The 15,943-nt window shown below is 46.0% G+C and overlaps 1 protein-coding gene across 1 annotated transcript; it reads left to right on the top strand.

The window, feature by feature from the left end:
* The first annotated feature begins 2,068 nt into the window (after window positions 1-2,068).
* Window positions 2,069-10,060, top strand: LOC115545317 (beta-galactoside-binding lectin-like). Its single transcript, XM_030358340.1, has 5 exons — window positions 2,069-2,142; window positions 3,047-3,121; window positions 3,649-3,764; window positions 7,338-7,506; window positions 9,607-10,060. The coding sequence occupies exons 1-5, from the start codon at window positions 2,137-2,139 to the stop codon at window positions 9,751-9,753; spliced, it is 513 nt and encodes a 170-aa protein (XP_030214200.1). The 5' UTR covers window positions 2,069-2,136; the 3' UTR covers window positions 9,754-10,060.
* Window positions 10,061-15,943: the final 5,883 nt, after the last annotated feature.

Here is a 15,943-nt window from a genome sequence, read left to right as displayed (position 1 = left end):
TTTTCAACAACGCACAGCTAACATAGCATCCCTAGACGGGATGTTGCCAGTAGCTGTGTCCCTTTTCGGGTCTAAGCTAATGTTAGCGTGCTAGCTTTCCGTGGCCCCCAGTTCGTATGTAAGGTTACATATACGTAAACAAACTATGAGAATACGCCATGTCGCATCAAATTCAACAGTTTAGCATGCAAATGATAAAAGGATAATGTCTTTACAAACACATTTGCAGTTTAAATTGGAGTGTCTTTTCAAAGCTCACCTGCAACTCGCATGCCTGCCGAAATTGACGGCGAACTGATCTCACCTGCTGCCCATGCGTTGGAGGCCAAAGGGATTACGTGTTGGTGGGCAATGACCGGATTTTTCCTACATGCAACTCGAGGTAATGCTCGAGTTTTAGCCCCTATATTGGCTATAAACAACCATACCACAAACCTTACGTTTGAAATAAATAAAAATTACATTTACATTTAGGGCATTTAGCAGACGCTTTTATCCAAAGCGAAGTGCAACAATATATCGCTGTCGGTACAGTGAGGATGTTCATAGAACCAAGTGCAAGTACAACAATCGCTAGGCTAAACAATACCCTGTGTTACAGCAATGATAGAATCTACTGCAGTTGCTACAAAGTTCAGTACTATAATACAATACAACACAATACAATGCAGTGTACAATGGTGGCCAGAAGGGGGAGGGTGGCTATGCAGAGTCGAGGTGGTCTCTGAACAGGGGAGTCTTGAGTCTTTTTCGGAAGATAGTGAGCGACTCTGTGGTCCTGAGAACGGCAGGGAGCTCGTTCCACCACTGAGGTCCCAAAATCGAGAAAAGTTGTGACTTTGCTGATCGACCTTTGCTAGCTCTTAGCGATGGCGGTACCAGGCGTCCAGCTGAGGTAGTTGAGCGGAGGGATCGAGCTGGGGTGTGTGGCTTTACCAATGCTTGGAGGTAGGCAGGGGCAGTTCCATCGACTGCCTTGTATGCCAGTACCATCGTCTTAAATTTGATGCGAGCTACTACAGGGAGCCAGTGGAGGTCCCGGAAGAGGGGGGTCACATGGGAGAACTTCGGTAGGTTGAACACGAAGGGGCGCTGCCACATTCTGGATGCGCTGCAAGGGTTTAATCGCAGAGGCAGGAAGTCCAGCCAGGAGTGAGTTGCAGTAGTCGAGGCGGGAGATAACCAGTGATTGGACTAGAAGCTGAGCTGCTTCCCTTGTGAGGAAGGGCCGGATTCTGCGGATGTTGTAAAGTGCAAATCTGCAGGATCGGGCGACCGCAGTGATGTTTGCGGTGCAGCATAACTGATTGTCCAATACCACACCGAGGTTTCTGGCAGTTGGAGAAGGAAATACAGTGATGTTCTCAACGGTGACCAGTAAGTCCATGTGTGGGCAATCTTTCCCTGGGATTAGGAGGAGCTCGGTTTTGTTGAGGTTAAGCCTCAGGTGATTGGCAGTTGTCCAGGTGCTAACGTGCGCCAGACATTCCGATATGCGTGTTGCAATCAGGGCTTTATCAGATGAGGGGAAAGAAAGAAATAGCTGAGTGTCGTCAGCATAGCAGTGATAGCACTTTGTGATAGTGATAGCAGAAATAACACTTTTCAATAACACAATTCATGTGTAAAACATTACCGTTCACACTGATGTAACAGTGTTATATCTTTGTTAATTTAAACAGTGTTTATTCTGTCACAACACTGTCAAACAAGCTTTCCTCGAAATCACAATTTCCCTAGGCATGTTTTTTCGTGTTGCGGACATGGTTGAAATAAAGTCACATTGTGACTCGACTTACATTAGACTTGTTGGATGCAGACATTTAGCTGGGAGTGTTTATTCGGTAAATTTTCCTTAAAGTCACCATTCCTCTAAGATTATGTTTCCATGTCGGCAAAGGCTCGAAATTAAGTCCAGTTGTGACTCGACGTCTAATGGACTTGTTGGCCTCGACACAGGCCCCTTATATGTTTGCTGGGTAGGATTTTTTTTCTGAATAACTTCCTGAATACGTCACTCATTTTGGAAAACAGAAGCGTAGCGCGTCTCTCCATAAATACCCTCCCAGCAGGCAGGACTCTGATCTGCTGCCTCCTCTCCTCCCTGAACCTAAACTCAACCGATCAGACGGCAACATGACTGTAAGTATAAAGAAACAAGCGTTTCCACTGATCCCTTCAGTGTTTCTCTGGACATCAGTTGTGGTTGTTTCACTTTGTGTGGTTTTACTGCTGCTCCGCTCTGAATGGAGTGACAGCTGTCATTACGCGTGTCATTACGCCTTGTTTAAATGTGGGCACCTCTCCAGACGCGCTGATCAGAACCAATAGTTTTCTCTTGCGGTGATGGGATCACTACTCCAGGCATCATTCAGAACTTTTCATAACCTGGTGTGCTTTTGAGCATTTGTTTTATTCCCTTTTATCGTCAAACTATTTGCTGGCTTGGCCATTGATCGCGACATCCAGTCTTATCATTTGTTAGACATCTTAAAAATGGGATATTAAATATTATGTATATTCACCTGGCCGGTGAAAACTCTGGACACATTTGTGAGACTTTTTAAAGAAAGTTTGAAGAAAGTTATATTTAAACTGTAACCTATTTAAAGTGAGTGTAGGATTACTCTATCATTGTAAGAGACATGCCACACCTTTTCGTTCTCATGTCGATTTACTGACACACAATTTGTTAAATAATGCTTGTAAAAGTTAACCTTTTATAAAAATGTACAAATCTTAAACTTAACAGAAGGTGCCAACATCTTACTGAGACCATACTACCTTCCGTCTTCCAGTTCAACCTGAGGAAGTGTGACCAGTAGAACTATAGATTAGCAGTAGTAGAATCAGGAGTGAGTAGTTTCAGTATTAGCAGGCCTCAGTTTAGAGGCCAGACCCCACGAGGGAAGCCAGCAGACGGACTGAGAGGGTCCATGTCTGCTGATGGAGAGCATATGTTGGTCTGAGGCGGTGGTGGACACAGGAAGTCTGCTGCTCAAACCATATCTCAACGGTAATAAACCAGTGTATTTATATCAAACAGCTCCTCCTCCTCCTCCTCCTCCTGCCTCCTCTTCTCCCTGTGAGTATGCTCAACCAATCGGAGGACAACATGGAAGTAAGTATAAAGAAACGAGCGTTTCCACTGATCCCTGCAGTGTTTCTCTCGACATCAGTTGTGTTTGTATCATTCCGTGTGGTTTTACTGCTGCTCTGCTCTGAATGGAGTGACAGCTGTCATTACGGGTGCCATTAGGCCTGTCATTATGCGTTTCATGAAGCGTGGTTTAAGTGTGGGCAAGTCTCCTGACGCGCGGATCAGAACCAATAGTTGTCTCTTGCGGTGATGGGATCACTACTCCGGGCATCATTCATAACTTTTCATAACCTGTTGTGCTTTTTTCCCTTTTATCGTCAAACTATTTGCTGGCTTGGCCATTGATCAAGACATCCAGTCTTATCATTGGTTAGACAGCCTTAACATGGGATATTAGATATTAGATATATTCACCTGGCCGGTGAAAACTCTGGACACGTTTGTGCGACTTTTTAAAGATAGTTTGAGAAAGTTATATTTAAACTCTGTCTGTCTGTCTGTCTGTCTGTCTGTCTGTCTGTCTGTCTGTCTCTGTCTCTGTCTCTCAGTCTCCGTCTCTCCCCCCCCCACCCCCCCCCTCACAGGAGATGATGGTAAAGAATATGCCCTTGAAGTTGGGCCACACGTTGACCGTCACCGGGATCCCCAAGGCGGGTACAAATCAGTGAGTATCAGTGGATCCACCGTCCCGTCGCGTTAACACTTTCACCCACTAGGGGGCGGTGTCCTCCACGCGCAGATGGCCCATGAATCACTCCTCCTGTACCAGTGGTTCTCAACCTTTTTTGAGCAAACGGCCCCCTGAGCTTACCCTGACTCTATGGCGCTGTCATGCCAAATTTGTACCGGCTGCCAAATTTGTACCGGGCGCGTCATCCATACGTAATCCACTCCAAATCTGCCTGGCAACGATCGCGTCGAATGACGTGAACATTCGCGAACCTTCTATCTAGCGATCCGTTATCTGTATTGTGCTATTTCGTCCTTGACCTGCTTTAAACACTCAGGTTACTTGCTAAATTTGATTAAACAATTAAATACAATACAAATATAAAGTAAAAACAAGTGTTGTCTGTAATGATATCAACATCAGTTATTAGACCGTCACACGGAGCATGGATTGGCGCGCTGCATGTTGATGTCTGTTCCAAGATACATTGTGTGTTTATTAAGGAACCCAACAAAACATTACATTATCTAGCGATCCGTTAACTGTATTATGTTATTTCCTCTTTGGGTTAGGGTTAGGGTTAGGGTTAATGAGCGCGAATGTTTTTTGAAACCTGCCCGGCAACGGACGACGCGATCATCTGCTGCCATGCAGGTTTGGAATGGATTACGTATGGATGACGCGCCCGGTACAAATTTGGCAGCCGGTACAAATTTGGCATGACAGCGCCCCCCATAATAAATAAGCTAACCGCACTCACACTCATGTTATATTGCTTAAAAGGTGTCATTGCATCGTTTTCATTAATTTTGTGATGGTCACTAATAGCAATGAATGAATGCACTCCGAGTCTGTTTTGGTGGGAAAAAAATAATAATTTATGAATGAATATTCATGACATGCAAATAAATCACCGTTGATTGGCTAACAGCACTGTCCATCACAGAGAGAGAGAGAGAGAGAGAGAGAGAGAGAGAGAGAGAGAGAGAGAGAGAGAGAGAGAGAGAGAGAGAGAGAGAGAGAGAGAGAGAGAGAGAGAGAGAGAGAGAGAGAGAGAGAGAGAGAGAGACCTCTTGGCCAAGAAAGAAGAGTTGAGGAAGTTATGGTTGGATTGAACATTCATTCACCGTGACCGCAAAATTGTTCAATAGGGGGGTTATTTGTTTATCAACACGGCGGATGCGCGCTGTGGAATGTCTCGGTCAGGCAGGAATTACCACACATCACGGCTTGTTGAAAGCCAGGAAAAAAGGTCGATAAAAGCGTGAAAGAGGATCCAACTCGGGTAAAACGAAAATCATACGGTGACTCCGTGAGCCATGAAAAAAGGGGTCAATGTTCTGGTCTCTCCGGGAGAGGGAGGTCGATCTCATCGGGGCTCCGATCTACGGCGTCGGTCCTTGGTCGGCGTGCGTCCTCCTTGGGATGTCCTGGGAACGGCTCAGTTAACTCCTGTCGTCCTCTCGTCCATACGGGGTTCTGGGGGTTCTCTGGTCCTCCCGTGTCTCCAGCTCTCGTTAAGGACAGGTGACACAGCCTTTTAAAGGGTACCTCCTCCTCCTCGTTACCCACCGCAGGTGTTCTCTATCTGGCCGATTAGGGTGACGTAATGGACGTCCTCTGGCTCCATCTGCTGGATATAGGCGGTACACGCCCTCCACAACCTCTCCCCTGGGCCGCCCAACCCGAGGAGTAAAGTCTCGCTGCAGCCTGTAGGACATGGACATCCAACGTCCAAGTGCTGTCACGTGACGACAAGAAGGCGGACGCGGTGAGACTCGCTGTGAGACTAGCTGTGTCCCAATTCCTCTAATAGTCAAATCTCCTAACCTTTATGCCTCCTTTACTTAACCTTTGTGGAAAACGTCATCGGTTCAAGGAGAGATGAAAATGTGCTTCCTTTCGAACATAGGAAAAGACATCCTCATCATCCTCATCGTCATCCGCTTATCCGGGGTCGGGTCGCGGGGGGAGCAGCTCAAGCAGGGGGCCCCAGACTTCCCTTTCCCGGGCCACATTGACCAGCTCTGACGGGGGGATCCCGAGGCGTTCCCAGGCCAGTGTTGAGATATAATCTCTCCACCTAGTCCTGGGTCTTCCCCGGGGTCTCCTCCCCACTGGACGTGCCTGAAACACCTCCCAAGGAAGGCGCCCAGTGGGCATCCTTACCAGATGCCCGAACCACCTCAGCTGACTCCTTTCTAAGTAAAGGAGCAGCGGCTCTAATCCGAGTTCCTCACGGATGGCTGAGCTTCTCACCCTATCCCTAAGGGAGACGCCAGCCACCCTTCTGAGAAAACTCATCTCGGCCGCTTGTACCCGCGATCTCGTCCTTTCGGTCATCACCCAGCCCTCATGACCATAGGTGAGGATAGGAACGAAGATCGACCGGTAGATCGAGAGCTTTGCCTTGCGGCTCAGCTCTCTTTTCGTTACAACGGTGCGGTAAAGCGAACGCAATACCGCCCCCGCTGCTCCGATTCTCCGGCCAATCTCACGCTCCATAGTACCCTCACTCGCGAACAAGACCCCGAGGTACTTGAACTCCTTCACCTGGGCTAAGGACTCATTTCCTACCCGGAGTAAGCAATCCACCGGTTTCCTGCTAAGAGTCATGGCCTCAGATTTAGCGGTGCTGATCCTCATCCCAGCCGCTTCACACTCGGCCGCCAGCCGATCCAGTGAGTGCTGAAGGTCACAGGCCGATGATCCAATGAGGACCACATCATCTGCAAAAAGCAGTGACGAGATCCTCAGACCACCGAACTGCAACCCCTCCCCACCACGACTACGCCTCGATATCCTGTCCATGTATATCACAAACAGGATTGGTGACAAGGCGCAGCCCTGGCGGAGACCAGCACCCACTGAGAACGAAACTGACTGGCTGCCGAGAACACGAACACAGCTCTCGCTTTGGGAGTACAAAGATTGGATGGCCCTGAGGATAGACCCCCTTACCCCATACTCCCGCAGCACCTCCCACAGTTTCTCCCGGGGGACCCGGTCATACGCCTTCTCCAGGAAAAAGACAGCGCTGTTTAAAATGAATTCGACTCCACTTTTCCTAACCGACGTCATTGTGCGACGGGGATTATTGCTGACCTCTAGCGTTTCTATGGTGGAACTACAGTTTTCCGAAGTTGGTCTGTAAAGTAACATCAGCGTGAAGTCGATGAGTCGACTCATCGATGGATCGGGGTCTGAACCGGTGACTGGAGCAGCTTCAGTCCCGTGCGTGACGCGGTTATTGTACTGCAGCTGTAGTGACTAATGAGTACCGGGTGGTCTTCCGCCTCCTCCTCCTCCTCCTCCTCTTCCTCCTCCTCATCTCCCTCCTCCTCCTCCTCTCCCTCCTCCTTTTCCTCCTCCGCTTCTTCCTCCTCCTCCTCTTCCCCCTTCTCTCCCTCCTCCCCCTTCTCCTCCTCTCCCTCCTCCTCTTCCTCCTCCGCTTCTTCCTCCTCCTTTTCCTCCTTCTCCTTCTCCCCCTTCTCCTCCTCCTCCACCTCCTCTCTGTTCTCCTTCTCTCCCTCCTCCTCCTCTTCCTCCTCCTCCTCCTATCTCCAGCTTCGTGGTGGAAATCCTCTCCGGGGCCTACAAAGCACTGCACATAAACGTGCGGTTCAACCACAAAGGTGTCCTGAGGCAGGTGGTCTGCAGCGCGGAGCTGGCGGATGGCTGGGGGGCCGAGGTCCGCCAGGGGGGGTTCCCCTTTAAATACGACGAGCTCTTCAAGGTAAGGGAGGGAGAGGGGGAGAGGGGTGAGGGAGGGGGGGAGAGGGGGGGTTCCCCTTTAAATACGACGAGCTCTTCAAGGTAAGGGAGGGAGAGGGGGGAGGGAGAGGGGGAGAGGGGTGAGGGAGGGAGAGGGGGGGAGAGGGGTGAGGGAGGGGGGAGGGAGAGTGGGGGTTCCCCTTCAAATACAACAAGCTCTTCAAGGTGAGGGAGGGGGGAGGCAGAGGGGGGTTCTCCTTCAACTACGACAAGCTCTTTATGGTGAGAGGGAGACGGAGGGGGGAGGGAGGGAGGGAAAAGGGAGGGGATGAGGGAGGGAGAGACAGAGAGGGGAGATCTGATGGGTGACCTCAGAGAGGGAGGCCCATGACGAACCTTTCTGAAGGGCGGATTAGGAAGTATTGATTGATTATCCATCAGCCATCCATCTCTTACTGTGCGTTCACACCAAAAGCTGTAAAGCGTTTTCAGCGATGAACGCCCATTCACTTTCTATTAGACATGAGCGATAAAACGCTTGCGCGACAAAACGCTTGAGCGATAGCGTTAAAGCTGTAAATGAGAGTTGAAAACAGCTAAACTCTATGCAAATGAGCTAGTAGCGTTTCAGCTGTAAATGACCGCCAGCCAATCGGAATGTAGATGTCTCTCGCCGGCATGGGCCCCAGTAAACATACGCGAGAACTTTAGTTCCTATTTCCTACCACACATTTGTTCCTTCATCATGGTGCGTGAGAGAATAATTGCGGCTATTGCAGGCAGGGGCGCCGCTAGGGATTTTGGGCCCCATGAAAATAATCTTTACTTAGTGTCATTATTTTTTCTGTATTATAATTTCATCATCATTAGGGGCCTCTCTGGGCCCCCCTCCATCATGGGCCCCTAGAATCCGTCTCCTTTACCCCCCCTTTTCGGCGCCCCTGATTGCAGGGCATCGTATTTGTCCACGATTGCATAGCCAACGTGGTCGTATTATAGCCCGATCATTAACTAAAAAACACATAGAAAGAATAAAGCATCCAGCATATGATTTCAACAATGAATGAGAGCATACGCAATCCGCATTACACAACAGGGATGGTCGCACAGTGGAACGCTGATGGAAACCAGCAGACGAGCGGTGGGTGGAGATGTGCGCGCATTTCAGAAGCAGGGAGATGCCGCACAAAAATCTATTTCTAATTTGTCAGTTTGCCGTGTGTCTGCTTGCCACAAATGCTCTCGTTGAGCGGATCTTATCCATAATAAACAATACCACACACACACACACACACACACACACACACACACACACACACACACACACACACACACACACACTAGCGATCAACCAAGCTATAATCTAGCATCTAAGCAATCGCTCCATTAATTAGTTATTCTGTGTTTCATGCATTTCTGCTTATTATTTTTCTATTGACCAAACTTATGACTATCTTGTGTTTTTGTGTCTCGGCATCAGCAGCAGCACTTGCCTCAACTACGAGCGTGCAGGCAAAAAGCGCGGCTCCTTTAAATGGAAAAGCAAAATAGCAAGAGCGATACGAGCTGTAAATATTTTGGACAGCGTTGCGTTTTGAGCTATTCAGTGATTTTTCATATTTTATAGCTTTTGGTGTGAACATGCAGTTTACTTTAATCCGGTTCTTCACTTTTGAGATATCATAATCTAATCGTAAATATGCAGAACCTTTGTGCGCGGTCAAAGAGCGCCGGTGAACGCGAGAAGCATGACAGGACAGCAGCTCAGCGCAGTTGTGTTTGGATGTCTTTGGGGTAGCTTGGGTGAGTTAAGGTGAGTTTGGGTCAGGGGTGAGTATTTGTCTAGGTGTGTTTTGGTGTGTTTCGGTGAGTTTTGGTGTGTTTGGGTCGAGGGTGAGTTGGGGTGAGTTTGGATGTGCTTGGGAGAGTTTGGGTGTGTTTGGGTCGCGGGTGAGTTTAGGTATGTCTAGGTGTGTTGTGGTGTGTTTGGGTGAGTTTGGGTGAGTTTGGGTTTGTTTGTAGACCTACTTCAAGATATGGGAATGGTCCATGTTGAAAAGAAAGTCACATGTAATTGGAGCAAAAGTGCATGCTGGAATGCAGTGTGTTTCTCTCTCTGTAGTTCACTGTCACCCTGACCCGTGAGGAGTTCCTGGTGCTCCTGAGCGATGGCTCTGAGATCCACTTCCAAAACAGCCTGGGGGCGTCTGAGTACAAGAGCTTCTCCTTCTGGGGCGGCGTCCTCATCCGCAGCTTTGAGATCAACTAACCCTGAGCTGGATCTCCTCCTTCAGTCTGGTGGCCTCTCCTCACAGCAGACCGGTTCACAGGCAGATGAGAACCACTCACTACATCAACCTCTGACATCCCTGTGTTAGATGTTCTTTACAAAGCTTTTTCTGCAATGGTAACACTGATTGATTTGTTTTGTTTAGGCCTTTGTACTCCTTTGAGCAGTGGCGATTTTGGTTTGGAAACTCTGGTGGGGCCCATGCAGGAAAATATTATAACGCAATCCAGAAATACCACATAGGCCTATTACTACCATCACCACAAAAACAGTAGCAAGTGACAGAGGGGACCAAAATTACAGCTGAATAATGCCATCACTCAAACACGAATCTGACGACATAATAGGCTATTATAGCAATAGCACCACCAAATGGCAGCGTTCAAGATCTCACAATATCAAAATTCAAGAAAACAACAACGTGGCAACAATAAAAACACAACGGCGCACACCCTTTACACAGCAATCAATATACAAAGCCACCACTCACAATATACCAAAAAAAGAAGAAGTATGGTTTAAGTTGTTTGCAGGCCACCATACTGTACAATTAACAATGAATCTAGCCTGATCGAGTGGTTGCCTATTCAGACCTGGATAATCCTGGGTGAAAATTTTAGTAAGTTTGGGCTAAGATGGTAATTACCTGTGCTTTAAGGACAGTGCTGTCTGGTCTCCTTTGTGTGACTGAGGTGAAACACAAGCATTTTTTTCCGCTTGAACCACTCCTGGTTGAACGATCTATTCTTGTCCTTTCCCTCTTGAATAATGATTAAATCCGTCGGGCGATGTGGTCCCAAACGTTTTATCTCCAACTTCTAAATCTGTGCTAAATCTCACATGAGACAGATACTCAACACGATTCATCATTCAATGAATGAAACGTCCATTTGTTGTTATTTACTGTAACAGTAACTAACTGTTACAGTAACTACGTTAGCTAGCTAGCAAGATCTGATCGGCTCCCGCCGTAAACCCCGCCCTTTCTACAAATCAGCCAATGAGAAGAGCTTTGGGGCACTAAACTTCTGGCCCCACCGCCGAAACAGAAGCGGGCGCTGCGCACGCGCTTGCTCGCGCAACAGCACCAGTTTTCTACACTGCAGCAGACAGGGCCATCTCGGCTGGGCCCCACCGAGCGGAACAGACGAGACGGAGCAACGAACTATTTCACACACAACTACTACACTACAACAATTGCGTTCATCAAATTAAAACTGCGGACATGTAATTAATTATTAACAATTAATGTATTATTAACTTATGCTTAATGACATTTTTGAAAAAAAAAAAAAAAAGTATAATCGTGCCCTGCACGGCAGCATTCTCTGGTGGGGCCGTGCCCCACTGGCCCCTAATGCAAAGACGCCACTGCCTTTGAGAACATCGGCTATTGATGAATCGCTTCCTCCCTGGCCTGTCTTGTGCCATCTTCTCCATCCGTTGCCCCGTCAGCCCTTCCTCCTTGAATTTTAAAACTGATATGAATTAAAAATTATTATTTTTAGCAATGATAATCAGCATCTGATGATTTATTTATCAAGTTGTCGCAGTCATTTTGTGTGTGTGTGTGTGTGTGTGTGTGTGTGTGTGTGTGTGTGTGTGTGTGTGTGTGTGTGTGTGTGTGTGTGTGTGTGTGTGTGTGTGTGTGTGTGTGCATGTAAATGTGTGTGTGTTTGTGTGTGTAGTTTCTGTAGCTTATGGTATGGATAAATAAGCATTTCCATTGGCGTGGCAGTTCATATTCCGTACATACTTAACTGAAGCTGCATGTATGGGAAAGGGTTCCTTAATAGTATTAATACTTCTCACAGTATACATTTTTGATGCAGTGCAGGAGTTGGCCTTTTGGGAATCGAACCCGCACCTTGGTGTTCATGCCCTAGCCTGGAGTCGAGGCCTTGATACAACTCTATCTCACACGCTTGTCTGGCCTGAAAATAACACGATGACCATGCCATGAGAAATATTACCATTTACAATAACTAGCTAATAATATAACTTCATAGTTTCATACTGTGTGTAATTCTGCAAGGGTGATCTTCTAAATGATTGTGTTGTAGGGGAACAATACTATCTCAATACTAGACTATACACTACAATACTATCTCAATACTAGACTATAAACGACAATACTATCTCAATATTATACTATCTACTATACACTACAATACTATCTCAATACTAGACTATACACTACAATATTATCTCAATATTATACTATCTACTATACAATACAATACTAACACAATACTAGAATATACTCTACAATACTATCTTAATATTATACTATCTACTAGACACTCCAAAACTCTCTCAATTATAAACTGTCGTATCGAATATATACACTACAATACTATCTCAATACTATACTACCTACTATACAATACAAAATACTATCGCTGTACCTGTACTATAACTATACTATCTCTGACACAATGGGCCTCCAATCACATTCTGTACGTCAATGTATTTGAAGTGCTCTCTCTCCCTCTCCCTCCCTCCCTCCCTCCCCCTCCCTCCCTCTCTCTCTCTCCCTCCCTCTCTCTCTCTCTCCCCCTCTCTCTCTCTCCCTCTCTCTCTCTCTCTCTCTCTCTCTCTCTCTCTCTCTCTCTCTCTCTCTCTCTCTCTCTCTCTCTCTCAAAGTAATTTGGACTATTCCATTGTATTCACGCATGTAGAAATTCTAAATGACATTTTATGCAAAACTCTAAGCAAAAAATCTCTTCATTTAGCCCACTTGGTTCACCACGAGAACGCTGGTCTTCCAAACGCCACACCCAATTACCAATTGGACTCACCCAGCTCTCAACTATTCAAACTCAACTGGAAAAACACTGCAGTCATGTGGGAGAGCGCCCCAGGTAAGCTCTGCTGTGTTGTAGATGAGCTCCTACTGATCAGGATCAGAAGTGGGATTCAGACTGATTTTAAACCTGTTTCACCTCATTGATATTCTTTTTTATTTATTTTTTGGCCTACGAAAAGCATTTTTGCAGTCAGTTCAGCTGAACATTTTACTGTATTACTGTAAAAAATAAATATTTGCTTTGTTACCGTTTTGGACTTGTGCAATGAATTCATAATTACATCCCCTGAAAGAGTCTAAACATTTTCTAACTGTTGTGTTTTTCATTTAACTTATCAGTCCAATTACTGTACTGTGAGTTTTGCCAACATAGGTGTCATTGGTGTATTCTCAGAACTCCAACAATGTTGCAGTTTCAACTATAGGTGTACAGTATGACTCTGGGAATCTGGGATTCTGAGTTTAGCCCATTGGAGCTCATTGGATTGACAAATAAGCATTGTGACCTATTCTGATATGATAGTCTCAATGCAATATTTTATATCATATATTCACAGTATTGTATTACGATATTGCAACAGTCTTTATAATGTTATTTCAATTCTATACATTTGAATATGTTTTGAGTGGAGTGTTTCACTTTGAAAGAGATTTGTGGAGTTTTGACAAAATGGTAAAGAGTTAGAGTTTTGAGAAATTTAGCCATAGTAGCAGGAAACGTGTTTAAACGATTGAGAAAAACTGTAAAATGTTACCTATAAAGATTTAACGTGAACTCAAATAGCAAACAACACACAATACTTTAGTAACAACAAATACTGTAATTGTACCCTAAATGTGCAGTCATGATGATCTGCCGCATGTCCTCCCAAATAATCCAATGTCAGGCGAGGAAGAAGCAGGTCTTCATGCCACCGAACATTGGCCTCCGCAGTGCCAGTGTAATCCTCAGCCCTCCCCTCCAGTGATTAAGTTATGATTGCCCGTCTTATCTTGGCTCATTTTGTGTTATCTTAAAGACCATACAACAACATTGTTCTTACCACAGGTGCCACTACACAGCGTTACACACGTTTTTTGCAAAACTTGTCTCATAGAACCAGAACCAGAACCAGAACCTCATCAACCCAGCTCATTATAATATGTCAATATTATAATGAGCTGTAAAAAAAAACTGTAACGAATGTGCTCCACAAAACATGCATTTCTCAGACAATTAACGTGCTCCACAAAACGAAACGAGAGAGAGAGAGGGAGAGAGAGAGAGAGAGAGAGAGAGAGAGAGAGAGAGAGGGAGAGAGAGAGAGAGAGAGAGAGAGAGAGAGAGAGGATGCAGAATGGTTCGCGCAGACAGTACAGTGCACCCTCTAGTTATTTATGTGTCAATCTTTCCGATTTCTACGTGCGCATGCACATCCAATATTTTTTAACTATCTGTCGACGCAGCAGAGACGGCAAGGGCTGTGATAGGTCCCCTAACAAAATCATTTCCAGAATCACTTTTCCTTACTCCGAAGGCTCAAGGGGTCTCCGTGGTTATGGAGTCAGAATACGGATTACTGACACCTGCACGTGCGCACCGATTGACCCCCCCCAAAAAATTATTCGGATCTGCACGAACCACACAGGTCCCCAAAATGTATGATAACAAAGTGACTCGCGGCAAAAAGCGCTCCGCTTGCATGTCTGAATGTTGAGCTGGATAGATCTGTCTATAATATAGGGTTAGTTAATAGTTAGTTAATACTCTAAATCAAGCATTAATACTCTTCAACAAAAGACAGATGTCAGGGTATAAAGTGCAATATACAAAACATTTTATTTTTATTTTCACCCAAGTAGGCCCTACATCTTCTTTAAAGAAGAAAAAAAATTAAATTTCATTTTTGGTCCCCTTATTGGGACCAAAATCCCACCCCCGCCAGTCCTGGCGGGTGCATGTTTCAGGGGTAAACTCATGGCTACTTGGATTTCTGTATCTGTGGTCTTGTAATTTGATCTCTTCACAGCAGCTGGAAAGAAGGAACAATAAAAAAATGATATTCATCTCAACAGAGCACGTCTTCTGATGATGGAGCATGTTTAGTCTGTCAACCCCCAAAACAAAGATTTCCTGCCATCGATAATCTTGTGCATGAAAACACCAGTACCAGGATGGGGAAGGGTGAGAAGTTTGACTGCCAAAATACACAAGGGTTTGTCAATAAGCCCCACAGAGGACACTCTTAATAATGCCATTTGAACTATAACATACGTTGACTAGTGTATGTACGTACAGGCTTGACTTTGAAATCTGTAATTAACTATTTGGAGCTTAATCAGCTGAAAAATAAAAACCGAATCATTTCTCACTAGAATTTTCTGCAATAGCGAAGATTGTTATGGAAGCCAGAAGCCAGTTCTCTCTCTCTCAAACCCACACTTTAGCCTGGAGCTGCCGTTTACTCAAGACCACTGTAGGCCTCATCTGTAGTTGGAGAGCGATGGGAGGAACCCCCCCCCCCATGAAGCCATTGTCACAGATACCACAGAGTCACCACTTGTTCATTTGAACAACACACTGGTGCTAGGCTCAGTGGACGAAGACACAGTCTCAACATCTAGGCTCCCAGCCTAAAGGGCTAACTGGTGCTAGGCTCAGTGGACGAAGACACAGTCTCAACATCGAGGCCGCCAGCCTAAAGGGCTAACTGTTGGCTACATCAAGTCCATTTAGCTAGCAACATCAGAAACTATCACCGCTCTCGCTATTAATAATCACCGGAAAAATAGAAGAATGGGTCCCAAAATTAACTTCACAGGATTAATGCACGGAAATAGTGCTTTCCACCCGACTATTCACGTGTTTTATTTTCAACAACGCACAGCTAACATAGCATCCCTAGACGGGATGTTGCAAGTAGCTGCGTCTCTTTTCGGGTCTAAGCTAATGTTAGCGTGCTAGCTTTCCGAGCCATGCAATGATAGCAGCTACTGCAGTTGCTACACAGTTAAGTACTATAATACAATACAACACAATACAATACAGTGTACAATGGTGGCCAGAAGGGGGAGGGTGGCTATGCAAAGTCTAGGTGGACTCTGAACAGGTGAGTCTTGAGTCTTTTTCGGAAGATAGTGAGCAACTCTGTGGTCCTGAGAACGGCAGGGAGCTCGTTCCACCACTGAGGTCCCAAAAAGAGAAAAGTTGTGACTTTGCTGATCGACCTTTGCTAGTTCTTAGCGATGGCGGTACCAGGCGTCCAGCTGAGGTAGTTGAGCGGAGGGATCGAGCTGGGGTGTGTGGCTTTACCAATTCTTGGAGGTAGGCAGGGGCAGTTCCATCGACTGCCTTGTATGCCAGTACCATCGTCTTTAATT

This window comes from Gadus morhua, chromosome 6, assembly GCF_902167405.1.
Source record: "Gadus morhua chromosome 6, gadMor3.0, whole genome shotgun sequence".
Taxonomy (NCBI): Eukaryota; Metazoa; Chordata; class Actinopteri; order Gadiformes; family Gadidae; genus Gadus; species Gadus morhua.
This window is presented reverse-complemented; position numbering and strand designations above follow the sequence as displayed.

Bases quoted from the DNA above. Each gene is read 5' to 3' on its own strand.
- LOC115545317 (XM_030358340.1), top strand. The intron at 3,122-3,648 runs GTAAGTATAAAG...TCTGTCTCTCAG, and splicing joins AATCGGAGGACAACATGGAA to TCTCCGTCTCTCCCCCCCCC. The intron at 7,507-9,606 runs GTAAGGGAGGGA...CTCTCTCTGTAG, and splicing joins AATACGACGAGCTCTTCAAG to TTCACTGTCACCCTGACCCG.